This window comes from Scardinius erythrophthalmus (genome assembly GCF_964197995.2).
Source record: "Scardinius erythrophthalmus genome assembly, chromosome: 21".
NCBI classification, from domain to species: Eukaryota; Metazoa; Chordata; class Actinopteri; order Cypriniformes; family Leuciscidae; genus Scardinius; species Scardinius erythrophthalmus.
In genome coordinates, this window is record NC_138241.1 from 16550105 (window position 1) to 16573978 (window position 23874).

Here is a 23874-nt window from a genome sequence, read left to right on the forward strand (position 1 = left end):
ACACACATACACATGCTGCTTCTGGAGTCTCTAATACTGTATCCTGGAGAGTTACGGTCACTGTGCCCTTCTTTCACATGCTAAATCTGTCCATAACCCCCAGACACAGCCATCCTTGCCATTATAGATGCCATCATGGCTTCAGACGGAGAGAGAGTGTTTGAGTGCTTTGTCTCGTCGTCAGGCCTGGGGCATGTCTGTCTCTCTTGAAGGATCATGATGAGAGCAAAAACCATGTGGGATTTTACTTTTACAAACTTAAACCAAACCACATCCATTCACAAACAATCAAAAGTTTTGGGTCAGTAAGATTTTTAAAAGGATAGTTCTCCCAAAGATATTTTAAAGAATGTCGGTAACCAGACAGTTGATGAGCCCCATTGTCTTGCGTAGTATTTGTATTATTTTTTTTACCAATATTCTTCCAAATATCTTCTTTTGTGTTCAGCAGACGAAATAAATTTGGAACGACTTGAGAAAATGATCATTTTTGGGTGAACTATCGCTTTAAATTGATCAAAAGGGACAGTAAAGACTTTTACATTGTGACAATATATTTCAAATGCTGTTATTTTTATCTTTTTAACTCTTCAAAGAATCCTGAAAAATTGTATCACGGTTTCCACAAAAATATGAAGTAGCACAACTGATTTCAGATATAGGGCCCTATTTTAACGATCTGAAACGCAAGTGTCAAAGCGCAAGTAACTTTGTGGGCGGGTCTTGGCGCTGTTGCTATTTTCCCGGCGGGATAAATGACTCTTGCGCCAGGCGCAAATCTAAAATGGGTTGGTCTGAAGTAGCTTCATTATTCATAGGTGTGGTTTGGGCGTAACGTGAAATAAACCAATCAGAGCGTCATCTCACATTCCCTTTAAGAGCAGGCGCGCTTGTTCTAAAGCGGATTCCTATTATAATGGCGGATTTGCCAGGCGCGCGCCAGGAGCGGTTCACAGCCGAGGAGAGCAACACTCTCGTCAGGGACTTTGGGGATGGAGAAACCCACCCAAATTAACTTTGGTTAAAAAGGCGTATGATAATTTGGGTAAATGTGTAAGCTAGATGTATGCTTTTATAATAAATTATCTATCTATCTATCTATCTATCTATCTATCTATCTATCTATCTATCTATCTATCTATCTATCTATCTATCTATCTATCTATCTATCTATCTATCTATCGAAATAATGTATGATTTGCAAAAAATGAAAACTGCTGCTTCTGTGTAGATGAGAGAATCAAAGTTTATGCGCGTTGTGCACACGCAACATTGATTATGGCCAAGCATGCGCCCTTAAAATAGCATATGAATAACATGCGCAACGCGCCACTGACTTTAAACAATTTTTTCCTGGTTAGTGGCGCAATTGTTTTCTAAACCTGCAAAATAGCATGAAGGAATGTTTGCGCTGAACCGCCCAGGGAGCGCAAGTTCATTCCCTAGTTTAGCGACATGCTTCTGTGGAGGGAAAAGCGCGCTTTGCGCGGGTGCAAAATAGGAATGAAACGTGTCGGTGTGTACAAAGTCAATTGCGCTGGGTGCAAGATAGGGCCCATAATGTGTCTTGACCATCAAATCAGCATATTACAATGATCATGTGACTCTGAAGACTGGAGTAATGATGCTGAACCATCACAGGAATAAATTACATTTTAAAATAAATTAAAATATAAAACAGTTATTTTAAATTGTAATACAACTTAATATAACCTTCTATTGTATTTTTGATCTTTGAAAGAGACTTCTTTCAAGAACATATTGCCGACCCCAATCTTTTGAACGGTGGTGTTTGTGATTTGAATTCTAAATTTGAATTCTGGTTGAAATGGAATTTCAGAAATGTTTCAGTCTGAATGTTCAATTCAGAATATTTGCTTGAGAAGTGTTATATATGGTCAGATCTGATTTCAAATATATATATATATTTCAGGATGTATGACTGTAACGTCATACACAATGCACAGTAGACTGTCTTTGTCTGAAATCCCTCATTTACAGTCACATGTGGTGTTTACTATTGAACAGTGAATGATCAAGCAAGTGTACTTTACAGACACATCATCCACATGAATGTGTTATTAAACACAGTGATGCCCTTTAATGCTTATGACGCACTGATGAGTTCAGCAGTTTTCCAGTTTTCCGTCATCTCTTTCCAAAATGACAGTCAGCAACTCTCTTATGCCACTTATTTTGCTGGGGCTTTTGTGGCAGCTAATGTAGAAATTAGGAATGTGCAAAACAACATTTCTAAACGGTTGCATCAGTGAATGGTCAACTAATCAACAACAAATAAACGTATATGATTTTGTCACTTTCAAAATATAAACTTCTCTGTAGTCATCTCGATTAATTAGATTAAAAAAAACAAATTGGATTTTTGTGCAGTGTGAACAGAGGCATCTATTTCCCCTTTCTCTCTGTTTTTACCTAGTAATGTTCTGTTTGCGCACACACACACACACACACACACACACACACACACACACACACACACACACACATAAACCTCAAAATCTCTCTTGCTTTTTCTGGTGGTGAAATCGGAATACTCATCCTCTTCTCTTCCCGTTCAGCACTCCTCTCATTTTACACTTCCTGTCAGCTCCCATAACACCTCCAGAGCCCTCATTCTACCGTCTCTCACTACCATCTGCCTGTTTTTCTCTATAAATGTGACCTTGCACATTCTTCCAGCATCTTGTTCTGTTTTTGTCTCCCTTATCTTTTAAATACACGAACACGCACACACTAACTCTCACTCTAGGGACTTGAATATTCAAATGACTAACACTTTTTTAAACATTCATAAACATTCAGTGACTCATTTTGGGAAGTTGACACAATTGAGTTTTAAGTTTTTTTTTAATTGAATATTTAATTTATTTAAGCTTTTTCAATCACCAAAAAACACTTTAATAGTTTTAGTTAACTATTAGTAGTTAACAATAACAACACTGGACACAATGCACTGAAAGAACAGTGTGCAACATAGTCAACCGCAATGAACTCAGGTTCTCCCTGAGTACTCGGTTGACTTTGTCGAGTGCACAAAGTGACCAAAATGTCCATCCCTGTGTCACACATGCGCAGTCTCTTACTCATCACGAATCATGCATATTTCTACTCCTCCAGTCTGCAGGAGGCTCTGAGTCAGGTATCTCAAGCTTCAGGGTCACAGGTCAGAGGTCAGCCATCCCGCACGCCGTCTCAGGTGACGGTATTGAGCACTAGCGCCTCCCTGCTGGTCAGGAATGGAAGTGCGCAGCTGGAGGGCTGTCCGGATAAGGCGTCCACTGTGGGCGTGACCAGTCTGCAGGATGACTTTGGTATGCACCGTAAAATTGCCTGCTGTCTGTCACATCATCTTGTCATCCGTCACACCTGCCTGTTAAATTTGCATCCCGTGTGTCTCACACATGCATGCTGTCTGTCACACCAAGTACTATTTGTCAGATCTGCATGCTGTTTCTTAACATGTCTGTTAATTCCATTTGCATGTCATTTCCTGGAATCAATATTCAGTCAGTGTGCATCTGTAGCAGGTTTTCGACAGATTGACAGGGGGCAGTGGGAGTTAATCTTTATCTATATCAGTTTACTCATTTTTCTGCATGTGTATGTGGGATTTTATTTTTGTTAACATTAGGATGTTTGGGATCACACTGATTATACGGCTAACATCATGACTTTACTTCACATTTTGTATGCATGTTTTTGTGGAATGGACTTTCTTTGGTCAGTCAAACTCTTCCCTGGGGGTCTAGAGGTATTGATGCAGCACTCTCACTGCTGTGGTTAAGGTTTGCTTCCGGTCAGGGAACATGCTGGCTTATTTCCCTCGGGATCAATAGCGCATCTATATATCTATAAATATCTCTTGTTTTTGAATGGAGAAACACAATAAAATGTTATCAGCTTGAAAAGCTCATACAGTCAGGAAGGATAGAGAAAGGATTCTTTGTCTTGTTTACACCTGGTATTAGCATTGGTATTAATTTCACTGAAGACGTTCCATGAACTCATGCGCATGTATTTAGGGGCTTGCATTTTCTGATTTGTCTGAATGGGTTTTATTGGTCCCAACACTGGACCCCGTTTATACCTGTATTTAGTGCTGTCCACTGGTGATTGGATCACTTGAAATGAAACAATTATAACCAAATGACTGTTGTTACAGGCTGTCAAGAGTTTTTTTTTGTGTGTGTGTGTGTGTGTGTGTGTGTGTTAATTTTCTCTAGAATTTTATTTTTGCAATCATATTATATTAAGAGTTTCTTATGCTATTGTGTTGCATGTTCAGTGGTTCTCGTCTAACCCTTTTCAACTGAAATGTCATACTCCTAGTTTTAAGAACATTTTAACACTGAACAAAACAACTTTGGAGCCAATAGCCTTGTGGGCAGCGCTCCGACATACAGTGCAACTGCACCTCTGGTGCCCGAGGTCGACTCAGCAAGGGTGCATTCAATTGATCAAAAGTGACAGTAAAGACATTTATAATGTTACAGAAGATTTCTATAAAAAATCCTGTTCTTTTGAATTTTCTATTCATCAAAACATTCTTACCGTTTTGTAAGAACTTGTGAACGGTAATGTAAGTTATTTAAATGTATAACAAATAAACTTCATAGCAATCAATTATCATATAATATTAAATTGTTTTATTGTAGATAGATGGGCAAAATAAAGCTTTTTAGAACCACTGTGTAACTAAAATCTTTACACAGGAAAGGAATCAAAAAGAGTTAGGCATTTCCAGTATTCTATCAGGAAAGGCTTTCCTGATTATAATGGGAGTGATTTAATTTTGTTGGCATCGGTCTTGCTAGATTGAGGTTTTATTGTTCTGAAAACTTAGTGCAGACCAGCAGGTATTATGGGGGCAGTGTCCTATCTGTGGTAAAAGGCTCGAGACCCTGCGATGTCTGTTATGTGACCCCTGACCTCTGGTGTGTTTGTGTGACTCAGGGAAGCTGACCCCGCCTCTCTATGAGGTCGGAGGATGTGACATGTCCCTGGTGAACTTTGAACCTGCAACCAGACGAGCCTCCAACAACCTCTGGTGAGTTACAGCGCACGTACGACCAGAACCCAGAATCCCTTGTTGAATATCCAACAATTAACATCTTTCTCTATCTGCAGGGAAACAGACTCTCACCTCTCCAGTTCTACCTCAGTTCGTTTTTACCCTCATGACCTGGTGAGTGCTACTGAACACACACACACACACACACACACACACACACACACACACACACACACACACACACACACACACACAGAATATAAAGACTGTGAGACAATATAGTGACACAGGCACGTGCACAGGTAGGGCTCAACCTGTGCAGAGCACATGCCCTTTTTGCCCTCACACTCCGAAATGCCCTTTTTTTGGTGTTTTTTTTTTTTTTTTTTTTTTTTTTTTTTTCAATGCTATTGGTCACCCTTTACGTCTGTCTGTCTGTTTTACAAATATTTAGCCAATGAAAGTTCTTAAACCGAGCTTGTGTAAATCTTATTCGATCCTCAAGCTGTCAGTAAGCTGATAACTCCGCCTCCTCTATATTCACTGAATAAACTGAAGTTCCACAAGCAGCCGCACAGTAGACAGCAGCTGAACGAAGTTTTGCGAAGGGTAAATAAATATCTTGTTGTTTGAATAAGTACTACTAAACACTATGTCTATAAAGGCTCATATTTTATTTATTTGATGACTCACTGACTGAGACATGTGGGACGTCGCCTGAGAGAGAGGTCTAGGCTAGCATTTGCCATAGTCATAGCCAATACATAGCCTAACGCAAATAACTTAAATATCCTGTGCATACAGTAGTATTTCATCTTTTATAAAATGCGATTTTGGCCAAATGTATTTTACAACAGGAAAAACAAACTAGTTTGTAACCTGTTGATGAAAATGTAATGTGATACCGCCTGCGCCGTTTTAATGACGGACAAAAAAATGCACATTTGCACACATTCGCTGGTCAAAAACTATATATTGATAAGTAATACAACAACATATAATTTGTTTTTACCATCGGAAAATCATAACAGGTGCGCCCCCGCCGTGTTTCGTACTGGAGCTTACACAAAGCGATACACTTAATTTATTAACATTTAGGCTAATCATGTTATGGTAATAATATTCAATTATGGTTAATTCAAGGCTGTTAATATGCATGTATTCGCTATCTAGCTAATTTTTAATCTATATTATTCTATACTCTCCGCTCATCCTCACATGTATAAAATGTAGTAAAACATGGTTTTACTACAGTAATGTTGTAGTAGTAACTAAAAAAAAAACAAACAAAAAAAAACATTAGGCCTACAGAAGATCACTGTGAAATCATTATATTGTATCATGCAGAATGTAATTCATGATGTAATTCATTCCAAGGCTTCATTTATTTGATCCAACATACAGCAAAAACAGTAATATTGTGAAATATTTTTAGTGAATAAGAGACCTTCAAGAGACCAACATCCCTTGTCCTCCACAGCACAGTATCAAATTTTTGCCAGGTAGGCGGATACATGTTGGATATAGTAAAGGTATGGCTATAGTTTCTTATAATCTGGAATTGATTTGGACATAATTACTCAAATTATATTTCAAAATAGTTTGTCAAAAATACTTGACTCATTGCTCTACCTTCCCCTCTTCTCAATGTCATACATAATCATGGTAACCAAATAATACAAATTAGCTTATAAAACCAAACAGAATAGCTAAAAAAGAGAATATGAAGAGTTCAGATGCAAAAGCCTCTAAGTGCCATCTGAAAATTTCTTCTAGAATGATAATTTTTATCAAGCTCATATATTTAAGTTCAGTAATTTCACTTAAATGGCAATGAAAATTAGCTATTAATTGTCATTTAAGTGAAATTACTGAACTTAAATATATGAGCTTGATAAAAATGATCATTCTAGAAGAAATTTTCAGAGGGCACTTAGAGGCTTTTGCATCTGAACTCTCTCTCTCTCTCTCTCTCTCTCTCTCTCTCTCTCTCTCTCTCTCTCTCTCTCTCTCTCTCTCTCTCTCTCTCTCTCTCTCTCTCTCTCTCTCTCTCTCTCTCTCTCTCTCTCTCTCTCTCTCTCTCTCTCTCTATATATATATATATATATATATATATATATATATATATATATTTCTCTGCAAAGTTCATAAAAAAGTGCATAAAGTTCAATAAAAAAAAACAGAATTTTTTAGCTATTCTGTTTGGTTTTGTAAGCTAATTTGTATTATTTGGTTAACATGTTTATGTATGAGTCAAGTATTTTTGACATATATTTCTATAAATGCAATTTAAAAAAGAGGGAGTACACAAGAGCAACAGAAGGTTGCTGTTGTATTTAGGTTAAGAGGCCCTTAAAACCCTGTTTATCTATATTATTATTATGGTTGTTATTAATCGTGAATAAATCTAAAGCTTTTGAGACTATTATTTTGTGTTATTGAATTTGTCATGAAGACGTGACCATTTCTTCCTTTTATGTAGGCTTACTAAATAATTTTGATAAAAAAAGGGAGGGGGGTGCCCTTTTTCAGTTTCAGCACATGCCCCTCAAAAGGTCTGTGCACGGCCCTGTAGTGACATACAGTATGAGATTATGCATTGTGCACAAAAAGTGCTTGTGTGAGAGAGCAGCACAGTTGAGACTAGGGCCGAGCAATACGACAATATACATCATGTCAACAATATTCTGTAAGGTGTCTTTAGTTAGAAATTCTGCTATATAATTTAATCACGGTATGTAAATATATCTGCATTGCACAGTTCTACTTTAAGTTGTTGGCATTTTAGTGTGATAAAGAAACATGCATGAATTAGAAAATAAAGAGCAGGATGTGCATGAGGTTAAAAAGAGTTAAGTGAAAAATACAAATAAAAACACCACCTCAATGCGGTACTTGCACTGATTGACTTGCACCCGAACCACAGTTGTCCATTGTGTGGACGTAAACACAGCCGGTTATTATCTTAAGTGAATGTAAACAGTTGGGTAAAAACTGAACATGTGTCAGTGTATTAGATCAGTTCATTAGGTATGGTAGCTTATTTCCACCACGGCTTAAAAGAATATAGAAGGAAATTGTGAAAAAACTTTTCACAAACTCTCTCTCTCTCTCTCGAAACTTTTTATCTCACAATTTTGACCTTTTTTTTTTTTTTTTTTTACAGTTGCGAGTTTTGGAAATATAAATTGCTACTTTATATTTCAGAATTGCGGACTATAACTTGCAATTGCAAGTTTATATCTCATAGTTCTGAGAAAAAAGTTTTTATTTTTTATTTAGTGGCGGAATCAAGCTTCCATAATTAACTTTTGTTTTTATATTTAATTAATACAGGGAAGATTATGCAATGTTTTATTTTTTTTTATTTAATTATTCAATTTCTGTAGTATTTTTTTTACTACATTAAATACTGTACCTACTGAACCTAAAAAACTTTATTCAATTTTTATCTTTGTTCTATTGTATTTGTCCTATTGTTTGTGATTTGCTTCTTTGTTCTTATTTTATAATTACAAAAAATTACTAGATTATGATATATAATGTTATCGTGAAATAACATTTCTCACATTGTGATTTTGGTCACATCACCCACCCCTAGTTGAGATGATGAGCTCAGTCTGTGTGTGTGTGTGTGTGTGTGTGTAAACTCACCCCGGCTTAGTTCTCGTTTCCTCAGATGCGTCTGAATCGGTTGCTGTCTATGGACCCAGAGCTGTTGGAACAGCACGATGTGGACGGCAGTCCTGACCTGCAGGAGGCGCCGCACTCCACACAGGGCTCCACACACAATCACACACACTCACACACGCACGCGCTCAAAACCAAGCAGTACTACCGCTTCTGGTTGCTGCCATACCTGTGGGTCGGGCTGCACTTTGACAGACTCACACTTCTGGCCCTCTTCGACAGGTACACGCACACACACACATGAATGTGTAGTACTGATATGTTTTATCTCATATCCTGATGGTGCTGTGTGTGTGTGTGTTTATCAGGAACCGGGAAGTTCTGGAGAACATGCTCTCGGTGGCTCTTGCGGTTCTCGTGGCCTTCCTAGGTTCTGTGCTGCTAGTTCATGGGTTCTTTACTGACATTTGGGTTTTTCAGTTCTGCCTCGTTATCGCCAGTTGCCAGTACTCATTGCTGAAGGTGAGAGAATCACACTTTTTAAATACACACTGATCTAATAAATCTTTTTTAATGAAAATTTGTCTTTTGATCCCTTAATCAGAGTGTACAACCTGACTCTTCATCACCCAGACATGTGAGTAACACACACACACACACACACACACACACACACACACACACTCTCTCTAATACAGTAACACACACACTCCATTACTGTGAGCCAAAAGCTTATAAATTAGTGTAGGGAAAATAAATGCGTTCATTTCTGTGATTAATGGGACTTGTGCATTTATAAGAATAATCTCAAGATTATGTTAAGAGAGATGCAATTAAACAAAAAGTATTAAAAATATTCTAGATTCTACATTAATTTGGAATTTCAAATTGTGATAAAAAAAAAAATTATACTTTTATTTAGCAAGGACAACTTAAATTGATCAAATCTGACAGTAAAGACATTTATAATGTTACAAAAGAACTGTATTTTTAAAGGAATGCAGTTCTATTCATCAAAGAATCCTGAAAAAACATTGTTTCCACAAAAATATAAAGTAGCACAACTTTCTTCAACATTGATGATATATAAAATGTTTCACCAAATCAACATGTTAGATTATGATTTCTGAAGGATCATGTGACACTGAAGAATTCTTTTAAAATAAAAATAATATTTCACAATATTACTGTTTTTACTGTATTTTTTATCAAATAAATGCAGTCTTGATGAGCATAGAGAATAAAAAAAAATGACTCCAAACCTTTTAATGGTTGTGTATATTCATGAATATATATACAGTATATATATATATATTAATTAATTAATATCATCTAACCTTTTTAACATTTGCAAACAGAAATTTGTGGTCTAAATTCAGAGATGCAATGATTTTCTTTCCCTCCTGTGTGTGTTTAGGGTCATAATCGTATCATCGCCTACAGCAGGCCTGTGTATTTCTGTCTGTGCTGTGGGCTGATCTGGCTGTTGCACTATGGGAGTGTAAACAGCAGCTCCAGTGCAGTGTCTCTATATGGAGTCGCTCTCACCAGCTCCATCCTGTTGTCTCAAGCGCGGGATCTCCTCATTGGTGAGCACTGAGCGTAAATTCCCAGCGGATGAATATGTAGTGGTTTTTGTTTTGCTCTTTTATTTAAATCTGCAAGCCATAAGCTTTTTCCTCAGCATTCCTGTGAAAGTAGAAAAATATTCCAGAGCTGAGTACAGAGAAAATCCTGCTGATGGGACGGGACTCAAGTACTCCGGCTTCACATTATCTCTCTCTTTCGTCTCTCTCACTCTAGTTTTTACCCTGTGCTTTCCCATCATCTTCTTCATTGGGCTGCTCCCTCAGATTAACACTTTTGTCATGTACCTGCTTGAGCAACTTGACATTCACGCCTTCGGAGGAAACGGTAACACATGTGCCCATTGTAAAAACTGTTGTGTTTGTGATGAGATTGGTGTTTTAGAGACTCATTGTAATGTCTGTCTTCACTCCCAGCATGCACCAGTCTGCTCTCAGCTCTCTATAGTGTTCTGCGCAGCGTCGTCACCATAGCGATGCTCTATGGGTTCTGCTATGGCGCCCTAAAGGTGATGAATCACTTTCTGGATTTCAGTTGTATTTGTGTGGATGTTGGATTGTCCTGTGTTGAAGCACACTGAATATTCCTCTGTATGTTATGTTTGTTTTCAGGACTCCTGGGATCCTCAGCACATTCCTGTGCTTTTCTCTGTGTTTTGTGGGCTGTTGGTTGCTGTTTCATATCATCTCAGCCGCCAAAGCAGTGACCCCTCAGTTCTCATGTAAGTCTTTCTGCGAGTGTGTGGGTTTGTGCTTTTGATAAATAATTCTTGGATTTTTCCGGCTATAAGTACTTTGAATTGAGCTCTTTGAGTATTTATTATTTGTTTTAGGAACTTTTAGTCCGGTGGTTGGTTAGTTTTTTGTCGATTTTAATTCTGTCTTCTGTATGTGTAGTTCATTAGTGCAGTCAAAGGTCTTCCCTAATGTAAAAGAGAAAAATCCGGAGGATCCCCTTTCTGAAGTGCAGGATCCATTACCAGAGAAACTCCGCAGCTCTGTGGTGAGCAATACATGCATAAATCTCACAAACATAGACAGACACACATGGACTCTTCTGTCTTGAATGATGCGTCTGTGTCTCTCTCTCTTTCTCTCTGGCTACAGAATGAGAGACTACAGTCAGATGTGATTGTGTGTGTCGTCATTGCTGTCCTGTATTTCGCCATTCATGTCAGCACAGTTTTCATCGCCTTACAGGTAAAACACTATGAATACAAATACAGTACTTATAAAATGATGGCCGATACTGATATGGCAATAATTATTTGCACGTTGTGGACAAAAACTGATACATGGAAATATTAAACATATTTTACATATTAAAAATAAACCACTAAAAAGTAAAATATAATATTTATTTTGAGATTAGCTAAATATTACATTTAACAGAGTTTTTAAATGATTCATGTTTTTAAAGATTTACTTTAACTAATGTTAAATGACAGCAAAGGCAAAATTAAAAGGGAAATAAGAATGCACAATAAAATACCCAAAATTGGCTCATACACTACCATTCAAAAGTTTGGGGTCAGTACTTTTTTTTCTTTTTTTTTAAAGAAATCAATATTTTTATTCAGCAAGGATGCGTTAAATTCATCAAAAGTGACAGTAAAGAAATTAATAATGTTACAAAAGATTTCTATTTCAAATAAATGCTGTTTTTTTACTTTCTATTCAAAAATCATTTCATGGTTTCCTATTAAGCAGCACAAATGCTCAATCAACACTGTTTGTAATAATAATAAATGTATTTTGTGTACCAAATCAGCATATTAGAATGATTTCTGAATGATCATGTGACACTGAAGACTGGAGTAAAGATGCTGAAAATTCAGCTTTGCCATCACAGGAATAAATTGAATTTTATAATATATTCAAATAGAAAACACTTTTTAAAGTTGTAATAATATTTCACCTTATTACTGTTTTACTGTATTTTTTATCAAATAAATGCAGCCTTGGTGAACATAAGAGGCTTCTCTTAAAAGCATAAAAAACCAACCCCAAACGATTGAACGATAGTGTCTTTCCAAAATATGCCAATAAATTATTTAAAAAAAAACCCTCTAATATCGGCTAGTAATCTTTAGCAGTATGTTGTGTATCCCTAAATATGATCATACTGCACTTCATAGTTCAGCTGCAGGTAAATCAAACTCCAAGAATACATATCGCATCATAATCAAACTACAAATAAATATTAAAAGTAGAATAAATAGAGAGTTCTTGACTGTTCTTGTCCCTCTGTCTTCTCTTCTAGCCATTTTTGAGCTATGTTCTGTACGGTCTGGTTGGGGCAGTTGGGCTGTTAACTCACTACCTGCTGCCCCAAATGAGGAAGCAGTTACCCTGGTACTGCTTCTCGCACCCTCTGCTCAAAACCAGGGAGTACTATCAGTTTGAAATCAGGGGTGAGTCACACTACAGACGTTGAAAATTCTGTTTACTGCTATTTAAATGGGACGTACTGAAGTACGTGTTTTCTGTGTGCAGGTGCTGCCCATGTCATGTGGTTTGAGCGTGCACATGTGTGGCTGCTGTTCGTGGAGAAAAACATCCTCTATCCACTCATTGTGCTTAATGAGCTGAGTGGCAGCGCACAGGAGCTCGCCAGCCCCAAGAAACTCAACACAGAGTCAGTATTCCCTCTTCTGTCTAACCTCCTGCCTTGTGTCCTTTTGTATTCAGTGTTAAGGTTGTTGTTCTTTTTTTATTGACTGTCTGCATCTGATTGTCATGTATTAGCCAAACATTGCTCTGCACTATCATTTACAAGAAATCAATTAATTCTCTCTCTCTCTCTCTCTCTCTCTCTCTCTCTCTCTCTCTCTCTCTCTCTCTCTCTCTCTCTCTCTCTCTCAGGGTCGGAGCTCTAGTGATAACTGTCGCTGGGCTGAAGCTGCTGCGTTCATCCTTCAGTAGTCCAACTTATCAGTATGTCACTGTCCTCTTCACGGTTCTGTTCTTCACGTTTGATTACCAGCAGTTCTCCGAGACATTGCTGCTGGACCTTTTCATTATGTCCATCATTTTCAGCAAGGTCAGTCCTCGTTCCTATAGAATCGTTTTTTGTCTTGACTTTTTATTCTTTCGGGAGTTTGATATAGGATATGCCCTCTGATGACGTACAGAGTTGAAGAGTTGTCCAACATGTCCAAGTCATTCCAGACACAATTTAAAAACACTTGTAAGATTCTGTTAGTTATTGAATCCTAACATTTTAGATTAATTGGTAGATTGATTACTAACCAACAGATATCAGATAAGAAAGATCTCTGGAATACTTGATTTTGATTGATCAAATATTTGTGAATGATGACTGTTTAACCAGGTAGCTTGTCCCAGGCAGCCAAATTGTTAATTTCATGTCTCTTATATCGCTCTATGTTCTCTTTATTATTTTATTTTTAAAAGCCATATTAAGCAGCATAATGTAAAGTTCTCCTTATTCTCTGTAACTCAAATCAATATTTTATTTTTAAAAGCCATATTAAGTAGCATAATGTAAAGTTCTCTTTATTCCCTATAACTCAAATCAATAATTTATTATTTTAATTTATTTGAAAAAGCCATATTAAGCAGCATAATGTAAAGTCAGTCAATACCACAGACCCCTTAAGATGATACAACACTCACTGCTTCTCTTACATTATCCTTCACGAATTGCCAGTTTTTTTGTTGTTTTTTTAGATACTTTGCAAAGTCCGTATTGTATAATTGTGTGATTTATTTTGTTTTGTAGTTATGGGAGCTCTTTTATAAGCTGAAGTTTGTTTATACCTACATCGCGCCATGGCAGATTACCTGGGGCTCTGCCTTCCATGCCTTCGCACAACCGTTTGCAGTGCCACGTATCCTTATCACACATTGTGTTTCAGATTTTACATATTTTACAGGCTTTGTCAAACCCTGGCGTCTTTGTGATTCTTTGTGTTCTTCCTTGACTCCGCCCCCCTCCAGACTCTGCCATGTTGTTAGTGCAGGCCATTGTGTCTGCTGTGTTCTCCACTCCATTAAACCCTTTTCTTGGCAGTGCCATCTTTATCAGCTCCTATGTAAGACCTGTGCGATTCTGGGAGAGAGAATACAAGTAAGACACTCAGTGTACATCAGTGTCTCCGTTTTCTTTTGCCATTTTAGCCCAGCTCATAAAGCTTTGTTGATTTTAATTTGTGTTTCAGTACCAAGCGAGTCGATCACTCCAACACTAGACTTGCGTCGCAGCTTGACAGAAACCCAGGTACTGGTCTACATAGAGTATCTATATAAATGTATACTCATTCTTAATTTAGTTTCTTGCCCTTTGAGGTCTAGATTTGTGTGACATCTCTAAACCTGTGTCGTCTCATCCCATCTCTGATGTTGACAGGTTCAGATGATAATAACCTGAACTCCATCTTCTATGAGCATTTGACGCGTTCCCTGCAGCATTCTCTGTGTGGAGATCTGCAACTGGGCCGCTGGGGAAACTACAGCACTGGAGACTGCTTCATCCTGGCATCTGATTACCTCAATGCTCTCGTTCACCTCGTCGAGATCGGCAACGGCCTCATCACCTTCCAGCTCAGAGGACTTGAGTTCAGGGGTGAGGAGAGGGAAAGACAAAAAGAGAGATTATGAGATTATAAGAAATGTTTCTTGAGCATCAAAGCAGCATATAAGAATGATTTCTGAAGGATCATGTGACACTGAAGACTGAAATAATGGTGCTGAAAGGGAATAAATTACATTTTAAGATATGTTCAAATAGAAATGACAATTTAAATTGTAATGATATTTCACAGTATAGCTGTTTTTACTGTATTTTTGTTCAAATAAATCAGCTTGGTGAGCATATGAGACTTCTTTCAAAAACATAAAAAAATCACATCGACCCCAAACCTTTGAACAGTAGAGTACATTTTTAAAAGTTATAGTTTTTGGAAATGTAATATATTATGTAAAAACAGGATTTTGCTTGCTATTAATTGCTCAATGTACTCTAAATTTAGCAATGAAAGCTCTCTCCCCAATCCACCCTGACCATTTGTAGAAATTAAGCCACAAAAACAGGTCATTCAGGAATCATTACATTAGTAATGTCACAACCATGAGCACATCAACATAACTGACCATGGCTTTGGTGCATGGTTCGAATGGATTTCAAGTTGACTTCAAGTGGAAAAAGTATAACATTTTAAAGGAGTTGAAATGATTATATAATTCTAGTTAAAATATTCTGTCACATTTCTTTTCCTATTTCTATCCTAGGGACGTATTGCCAGCAGAGGGAGGTGGAGGCGATAACAGAGGGAGTTGAAGAAGATGAAAGCTGTTGTTGCTGTGAGCCTGGTCACCTTCCCCATCTGCTGTCCTTTAATGCTGCGTTTGGACAGCGCTGGTTGGCCTGGGAGGTTCTGGTCACTAAATACGCCCTGGAGGGCTACAGCATCACCGATAACAGTGCCGCGTCTATGCTGCAGGTGTTTGATCTGCGGCGAATCCTCACCACCTACTACGTTAAGGTCAGCACACAAGTATTGCCATCCTGTACCTAACTGCTCTGTTGAAAACTGGCTAGGTGAGGTTTAACGTTCTGATAAATAATTTATTTATTGTATGTGTGTAGGGCATCATTTACTATGTCATCGCGTCTCCTAAACTGGAGGAGTGGCTGGCGAATGAAGCCTTATTGGAGGGCTTGAAGAGCTGTGGAGAGAGAAACTATGTTGACCTGGATCCAACCTTTAACCCCAATATTGATGAAGACTATGATCACAGACTGGCTGGAATCTCCAGAGACAGTTTCTGCTCCGTCTACCTCAGCTGGATCCAGTACTGCAACTCACGGAGAGAGAAGGTAAACACATGCTTGTAATCAATTTAATGCATCCTTGCTGAATAAATGTATTAAATTGTTTAAAAAAATCAAAATATCAATCTTACTGACCCCAAACTTTTTAATAGAAGTTTGTAAACACAATTTTAAATTGCTACTGTCTCTCTCACTCTCTTTCTTTCAGCCGCTAGACAGTGAGAAAGACTCTACATTGGTTTTGTTGTGTTATGGTCTGTGTGTTTTGGGAAGGAGAGCTCTGGGAACTGCATCTCACCATATGTCCAGGTAAGGGTGCAAAAATCCTTTACTGTGCTGGAGATTTTCCAAAAAGCTTGTTATGAAGACACTGTTTGCGGTTAGTTTGTGCACGTTTATTCTGATGGTGTGTGTTTGGGCTCTTACAGTAATCTAGAGTCGTTCCTCTATGGACTGCATTCCTTGTTTAAGGGAGATTTCCGGATCTCATCTGTGAGAGATGAATGGATATTTACTGACATGGAACTGCTGAGGAAGGTGGTTGTGCCTGGAATTCGAATGTCACTCAAACTGCACCAGGTGAGATGCCTGTGAGATGAATTTCTATGTCATCTGTTCTCTGTGTCATATCAAATGTGATTTGTATTATTTTATGCGTTTGGGATACATTTTAACCAGAGTTAATCTCTCTCTGCAGGATCACTTCACCTCCCCTGATGAGTATGAGGAATCATCTGTGTTGTTTGAGGCGATTTCTTCACACGAGCAGACGCTAGTGATCGCTCATGAGGGCGACCCGGCCTGGCGCAGTGCCGTCCTGTCCAACTCTCCCTCTCTGCTCGCCCTCAGACACGTGTTGGACGAAGGGACCAACGAATACAAGATCATCATGCTTAATAGACGCTACCTCAGCTTCAGGGTCATAAAGGTGAGGGCAAAAAGGATAAAATAAAGGAAAATAGACTGACGCGGAAAAGACAACTTTATTAGGACATAAGTAATTTTCTGTTTTTGCATGTGTGTTCTTAGGTGAATAAGGAGTGTGTGCGTGGTCTGTGGGCGGGGCAGCAGCAGGAATTGGTGTTTTTGCGGAACCGAAACCCGGAGCGCGGGAGCATCCAGAATGCCAAGCAAGCGCTACGCAACATGATCAACTCTTCGTGCGACCAGCCAATCGGATACCCAATATATGTGTCGCCCCTGACAACATCTTACTGTAATACACACCCCCAGCTGGGACACATACTGGGAGGACCAATCAGCATCGCCAATATACGAAACTTTATCGTCAACACATGGCACAGGTGTGTGTGTGTGGTTGAATGAGAAAGAATGAATGTGTTTTGAGTGATGTCACAATAACGGCGCCTATCTCTCTCACTGCAGACTGCGTAAGGGTTGCGGTGCTGGCTGTAATAGTGGCGGGAATGTTGAAGATTGTGATGCAGGTGGCTTGTCGTGTGGCAGTGGGAATTCTGGGAATTCTGGGACAGGAGCAAGTGATTCCCAGCACAGCTCAGGACCTACAGCACTGCACGCTTACACGCCTCATTCTCTGGGTAAACACACAGTCGATGCGTAGACATCATTTACTGGTTAAACACATATAATTATGATGAATTTGTATTCTAATGAGGCCTCACCCAGTTAATATTTGCAAATCCTCTATCTGAGTTTTTAGGTTTACCGTGATGCATCTGACACCTTTATAGGTATAATATACACTCACCGGCCACTTTATTAAGTACACCTGCTCGTTAACACAAATATCTAATTAGCCAATCACTTTACAGCAACTCAATGTATTTAGGCATGTAGACATGGTCAAGACAATCTGCTGAAGTTCAAACTGAGCATCAGAATGTGAAAGAAATGTGATTTTAAGCCTCGTTCAGACTGTCAGTCCAAATCCGATTTTTGTGCATGTCCGATTGGAATCTGATCATATTTAGCAAGAGTAAACGACAATAAATCACATGAAATGCGCTTTTTACAAATCCGTTTCGAGCTACATTCATAGTGGTTCATAGTTATTCCTAGAAATGTGGTTAAAAAATCTATTCAAATAACATTTCTGGAAATCTGTTTTAGTCTGACCCCTCCAATCGGATTTCGCGTGGTTTGTCACTTTCACACGGCACGTAAAATAAACATGTCAGACGTTGTTATAGGAAACTTCCTGAAAGTCACTGCAGAAACAAGGTTGTGTTGTTGCAAAGTGCTGGTCGAGCACAAAATTACCATATAATGGAGACAATAGAGTATAAAGATTTAATTTTAAGACTGGCGGAGATGACAGCACTGAATAAAGTGGCGCATACCAGTCTGGTACATTTCTGCCTCTGTCTCATAAAACACAGTAGTCCAGCGCGGCGGCTACACATGGTCATGTTGTAAATAAGACGACATCTGTATTACTAACCCCTCAACTGCTGTTGTTTTTGGCGTATACATAACGCAAAGTCATTGCCATAGAAACCAATGAAGATATTCCGGAAAACGAAAGAGCGCCACGGGACATACAAATCGGATCCGTACAGTTGCGATACACTGTGTGTACAGTCAATAATTTAGATCAGATATACAAATAATCAGATTTGGACCGACAGCATGAATGTGACATGGTTATGGTGCCAGACGGGCTGGTCTGAGTATTTCAGAAACTGCTGATCTACTGGGATGGCATCTCTAGGGTTTACAGAGAATGGTCCAAAAGAGATAAAAATATCCAGTGAGTGGCAGTTCTGTGGGCGAAATAGAATGGACAGACTGGTTACAGCTGATAGAAAGGCAACAGTAACTCAAATAACCACTCGTTACAACCAAGGTCTGCAGAAGAGCATCTCTGAATGCACAACATGTTGAACCATGAAGCAGATGGGCTACAGCAGCAGAAGAACACACCGGGTGCCACTCCTGTCAGCTGAGAACAGGAAACTGAGGCTACAATTCACACAGGCTCACCAAAATTGGGCACTAGAAGATTGAAAAACGTTGCCTGGTCTGATGAGACTCGATTTCTGCTGCGACATTCAGATGGTACAGTCAGAATTTGGCGTAAATTACATGAAAGTACGGATCCATTCTGCCTTGTAGTTCAGGTTGCTGCTGGTGGTGTAATGGTGTGAGGGATATTTTCTTAGCACACTTTGGGCCCCTTAGTACCAATTGAGCATTGCAACGTCACAGCCTACCTGACTATTGTTGCTGACCATGTCCATCCCTTTATGATCACAACACACCCATCTTCTGATGGCTACTTCCAGCAAGATAATGCGTCATGTCACAATGCTCAAACCATCTCAAACTGGTTTCTTAGACATGACAATGAGTTCACTCAAAATGGCCTTCACAGTTACTAGACCTCAATCCAATAGAACGCCTTTGGGATGTGGTGGAACGGGAGCCATGGATGTGCGGCAAACAAAAACTGTGTGATGCTATCATGTCAATATGGACCATAAACCTCTGAGGAATGTTTCCAGCACCTTGTTGAATCTATGCCATGAAGAATTAAGGCAGTACTGAAGTCAAAAGGGGGTCCAACCCAATACTAGCAAGGTGTACATAATAAAGTGGCTAGTGAGTGTATGTTTATTGCTGAAGCATTTGCAACAGTCGAACAAAATTAGAAAAGGAAAGGTCATCTAAACAAACATTGCATGTTGTTGTGACAAAACGTTTTGTGAAAGTTAAAAGATTGTGCAATTTCAATCTTGTTGGATAGATGGACAGACAGACAGAATCAGAGGGATGGATGGATAAATATTGTCAAATAATAAAGAAAGTAACAGTCTCTCTCTCTTCAGGTACAAGTCAGAGTTCTCAGTCTGTTCAGTCTGGTTTGGTGCGTCAGTCTCCCGCTCGTGCATCTGTCGTGAGTCAGTCGTCCTCGTATCGCCACAGCAGCAGCCGCCAGTCTTCACTCCGCACATCTGTCACGGGTCTGGAGCCCTGCAGACGTTCCTCCAGCAGCCAGCTATCTCTCCGTACGCTGCCCACCTCCCTGCAACTCCGCCTGGGCAACGCTTCAGCCGCCAACCCCGACCCGCCCGGCCCATCCAGCTCTCTCTCCGCCCACTCCATCCCGCCCTGCAAACGACACGCCCACACGCTCGCAGGCCTGCTGGGAAACGAAGCCTTAGGGCTGGGGACGGACATTCATCCTCACCCCCATCATCATCTTCACTACATCCACCATCATCATCACAATCCCTCGCTGTCCTGTCTGAGGAGGGACGACATCTCTTACAGGGTGCAGGTGAGCGTCTGGCTTTCTTGCATTTGGCCCTTTGTGAAATTTGTTATCATGAAATGTATGCATTTTGTGTGTAGATTGTTGATGTGAGTCAGGTGTTGGACGTGATGAATCATCCCAAGAGGAAGGAGCTGGTGTGGCCAGATGAGAGCATGAGACTGAGATCTGGGCGTAACTTCTGGAGAGAGTGGAGTCCCCTAGAAGGCATGGAGGGTCATGTGCGTACATCACACACACCAGTGTTTTTATTTTAAAATGAAACTATTCAAAAATAAAATTCTGTCATCATTTACTCACCCTCAAGTTGTTTCAAACCTGTTTGAATTTCTTTCTTCTGCTGAACACAAAGGAAGATATTTTGAAGAATGTCGGTAGCCAGATAGTTTGATGTACTTCATTGACTTCAATAGTAGGAAAAAAAATACTATGGAAGTCAATGAGGTCCATTAACTATTTGGTTACCGACATTCTTCAAAACATCATCTTTTGTGTTCAGCAGAAAAAGAAAAAATTCATACAGGTTTTAAACAACTTAAAGGTAATACACTAAAGGTGGCTGTACTGTGCCAACTATTTAGGGGGGACTAAATTCTGCTAGGTGGATCAAACTGTAATTTGCACTACTGTCTGTTCAAAGTAAATGAAAAGAAACCTAGCTCTGGGGATTTGTTGCTTCTTCCTGTTGTACCGAACCGTGACCCCAAAACGGAGTTATGTACAGTAGTAGAAATTCCCCTACGCACCTGACTAAAGTTAAACTAGGTGTCTCCGACACCCACTCTGACCGCATTGGTTGTCGCCTAAGTGTAGCTACTACTATTGAGTCGGACGACGTCTTGTCCCTTATGAACACTATCACTTGGGATTAAGATCTCTAGTGTTCCACTAACCTGGTGCGCAGCATTAACTAGACAGACTCCAGACAATGCCTTCGAATATGCTTTAATTAAAAGAGAGAGTTATATATAGATTATTTTGATGACAATTAAGCACATTTTCCCTAGAATTCTTAGTTATCTTGTGCAAAAAAAAAGAAAAGTTTTTTTGTAATTTTGAGACAAAAGAAAAAAAGGCTTCTACTATCCTAATTTCCCGCTACTCTCTCTCTCTCTCTCCATAGGTGGTTCATCGTTGGGTGCCTTGCAGTCGTGATCCGGTTAGTCGGTCTCACATTGATAAGACCATCCTGCTGCTCCAGGTGGATGATAAACTGGTTCCCATCATAGAGACGGGAGTGATTGAACTGGGGGCAGAGGTGTGAGGACACACTCATCTAATGTCAGTCCAGAGGAAGAATGAGGCCACACTCACTTCCAGCTGCTGATCGGGCGCAGGAATCCAGGGAATCGTGCAAATGGAGAACGTACACACTCACACGCTGTAAGAAGCACACTTGCTCGGATCTGGACAGAAAGCTGCCTTGCTCTGTGTTCCTCGGATATGCTGCATGAGAGATCAGCTCCTGTAAACTCTTCTCTCTCTTTTTCTCTCCTTTATGAGCAGCTGCGGTCTCATTCTGTTTCTTGGTTTCTATGCATCTCATCAGTTGTCTGTAAACACATGCAAACTCACAGGGAACACTAAAGCCAAGCTTGATGTACACGCAGAGAAAGCAGCTTTTTTTTTTATTACAGTTATAATCAAGTTTCATTTTGTATTTTCTGCCAAAATAAGTCAGGTGCACAGTGCTGCCCTGGACATGCAGTGAATCATGTGACAGACTGTTTTACTAGCTGCCAAGAAAGACAGAAGATTGCGGTGAGGATGATGATGATGATGATAAAACGGAAGCAGGTGCTTCCAGTACAGAGCTCTCTTATGTCATCCTTATTTTTTTATCCTCATTTATTTTGTTGAGGATCCATTTGAGAGACAGGTGTTATGAGAAACTTTAACTTGCACTATTTGTTTTATTTTTGTTTTTGATTTGCAGCTGTGCACTACTTTCTAAGATCACACATTATTTATTCCTCCACGGTTTAAATCGCCATGGTTACCGTTGCCTTTGGAATGCGAAATGCGAAATCGACACATTCTTTTCTGCCATTTTGACTTTTTTCTTTAGCTTGAGGACAGAAGTGGTTTTTAACCACATGTAGTTATGTATGAATATATAAATGTGTCTGTATAAAGATTTGGCTTTGAATATTTATTATTGTATTTACATTTTGTTATATTGTTTTTCATTTACAGGACAAATAAAGACAATGCATAAATATGTCCTGTACCTGAGTGACTGATGATATTCTTTTATGAGAAGGATGGAATGAAGTGCATGGTGTATCTGGGGCATGAACTCATATTCATGTGATCTTAGGACGAAATTTCCGGGCCAATAAAATAGCCATCATGAGACGATTCCAGTGACTGGACCACATATGGCTACGTTTGCCAATCAGTAATGTTTTTTTATATATATAAATAAAGTGCAGTTATGCATTGCTTTGGCTGTGATCACTGGCATAATCTGTATATCGGTACAATGGCGTTAGGTTAAAGAAAAGCAGTAAATAAATAAAACCCATATCTTAAGATTTAAAAAATTCTAAAAGAGCTTTTGGGAAAATGTTAGTCACAGTGTGTGAATCCTGCGTAACCAGTCTGCTTTTATATTTTAAGGTAATTTCACATTGATTTTGTGTTATAAGACCGTAATAATTGTTAAAATATTATAAACTATAAACATGTCCTGACATAGTTTTCTTGATATTTATGTTTACTTTATTTGATATCGTAACAGTTCATATGGAAGCTGTATAAACGGTATTTAAAAAGTTCATTAGTAAATAGATATTCGATAATTTTGTTTATTTATTATGAAAGTCATGAAACTTTAATTCATTATTGTCACTGTTGGGCAAAACCTCATATCTCCATATTGCATCATTTTATTTTACTTTTTCATACATCATTACTATTGGTCACCCTTTATGTCTGTCTGTGGAAATTGCGAATTTTTAGCCAAAAAAAGTATTAAAAAGTGCTTGTGACTAAATCTCGTAACTCCATTGGCTTCTCAAACTGTAAGTAAAACCTCATGACTCCACCCCACCTCATGCAGTGCCATTCTTTTAAAGATAAAGGTCTTTCTTAGAACTAATAGGAAAACGTAGGATTTAACCTGAACGTTTAGATAACGAACGTTATAATCACTTTAGCTTTCAACATAATCAGTGATAAAAGGAAAGATTCTCAAAGCCTTTAAAGCAGGCAAAGTTATTTATTAAGTTACATGTTTAAATATACAGACAGTAGAATGGAACAACATACTGTATAGAAACTTAGTTGTAACAAATAATGCACTGTCGTGCAGAAGAGGCCGTACAAGCCTTTCTTGTAGTATGAGGTTACGTCCCGGTGTGCGGGAGTGGCGGGGTTAAAGCCTTTCTCCTAGATCAACAGTTCAACCTCAACCTCCTAGATCAACCTTTCCTTCTTATACCCTGAGCAAAGCATTGTTAAGCAAATGGGTAGTGATCAAGAGGGGGAGAAGAACATTAACATATTCTCCTCAATGCATGTTTAACCAATAGTACCTAGATTGTACATTAGGATACTTTAATATCTCTAT

At 38.9% G+C, this 23874-nt stretch overlaps 1 protein-coding gene across 1 annotated transcript in view; it reads left to right on the top strand.

Annotated features, from left to right (window-relative positions):
- pcnx1 (pecanex 1) overlaps positions 1-23348 on the top strand; it is a 37403-nt gene extending 14055 nt beyond the window's left edge. Inside the window, exons 8-36 of the mRNA XM_081351661.1 lie at positions 3139-3332; positions 4975-5068; positions 5149-5206; positions 8712-8944; positions 9031-9184; positions 9267-9299; positions 10080-10251; positions 10466-10576; positions 10666-10757; positions 10861-10970; positions 11146-11251; positions 11356-11448; positions 12512-12662; positions 12745-12886; positions 13114-13291; positions 13994-14102; positions 14212-14341; positions 14433-14491; positions 14621-14836; positions 15502-15755; positions 15860-16090; positions 16254-16354; positions 16474-16624; positions 16743-16973; positions 17075-17349; positions 17432-17604; positions 19855-20306; positions 20381-20521; positions 21424-23348. Of these exons, the coding sequence (XP_081207787.1) occupies positions 3139-3332; positions 4975-5068; positions 5149-5206; positions 8712-8944; positions 9031-9184; positions 9267-9299; positions 10080-10251; positions 10466-10576; positions 10666-10757; positions 10861-10970; positions 11146-11251; positions 11356-11448; positions 12512-12662; positions 12745-12886; positions 13114-13291; positions 13994-14102; positions 14212-14341; positions 14433-14491; positions 14621-14836; positions 15502-15755; positions 15860-16090; positions 16254-16354; positions 16474-16624; positions 16743-16973; positions 17075-17349; positions 17432-17604; positions 19855-20306; positions 20381-20521; positions 21424-21564 (4585 nt within the window). The 3' untranslated portion in view covers positions 21565-23348. The remainder of the gene's footprint in view (positions 1-3138; positions 3333-4974; positions 5069-5148; positions 5207-8711; positions 8945-9030; positions 9185-9266; positions 9300-10079; positions 10252-10465; positions 10577-10665; positions 10758-10860; positions 10971-11145; positions 11252-11355; positions 11449-12511; positions 12663-12744; positions 12887-13113; positions 13292-13993; positions 14103-14211; positions 14342-14432; positions 14492-14620; positions 14837-15501; positions 15756-15859; positions 16091-16253; positions 16355-16473; positions 16625-16742; positions 16974-17074; positions 17350-17431; positions 17605-19854; positions 20307-20380; positions 20522-21423) is intronic.
- The last annotated feature ends 526 nt before the right edge of the window (positions 23349-23874 follow it).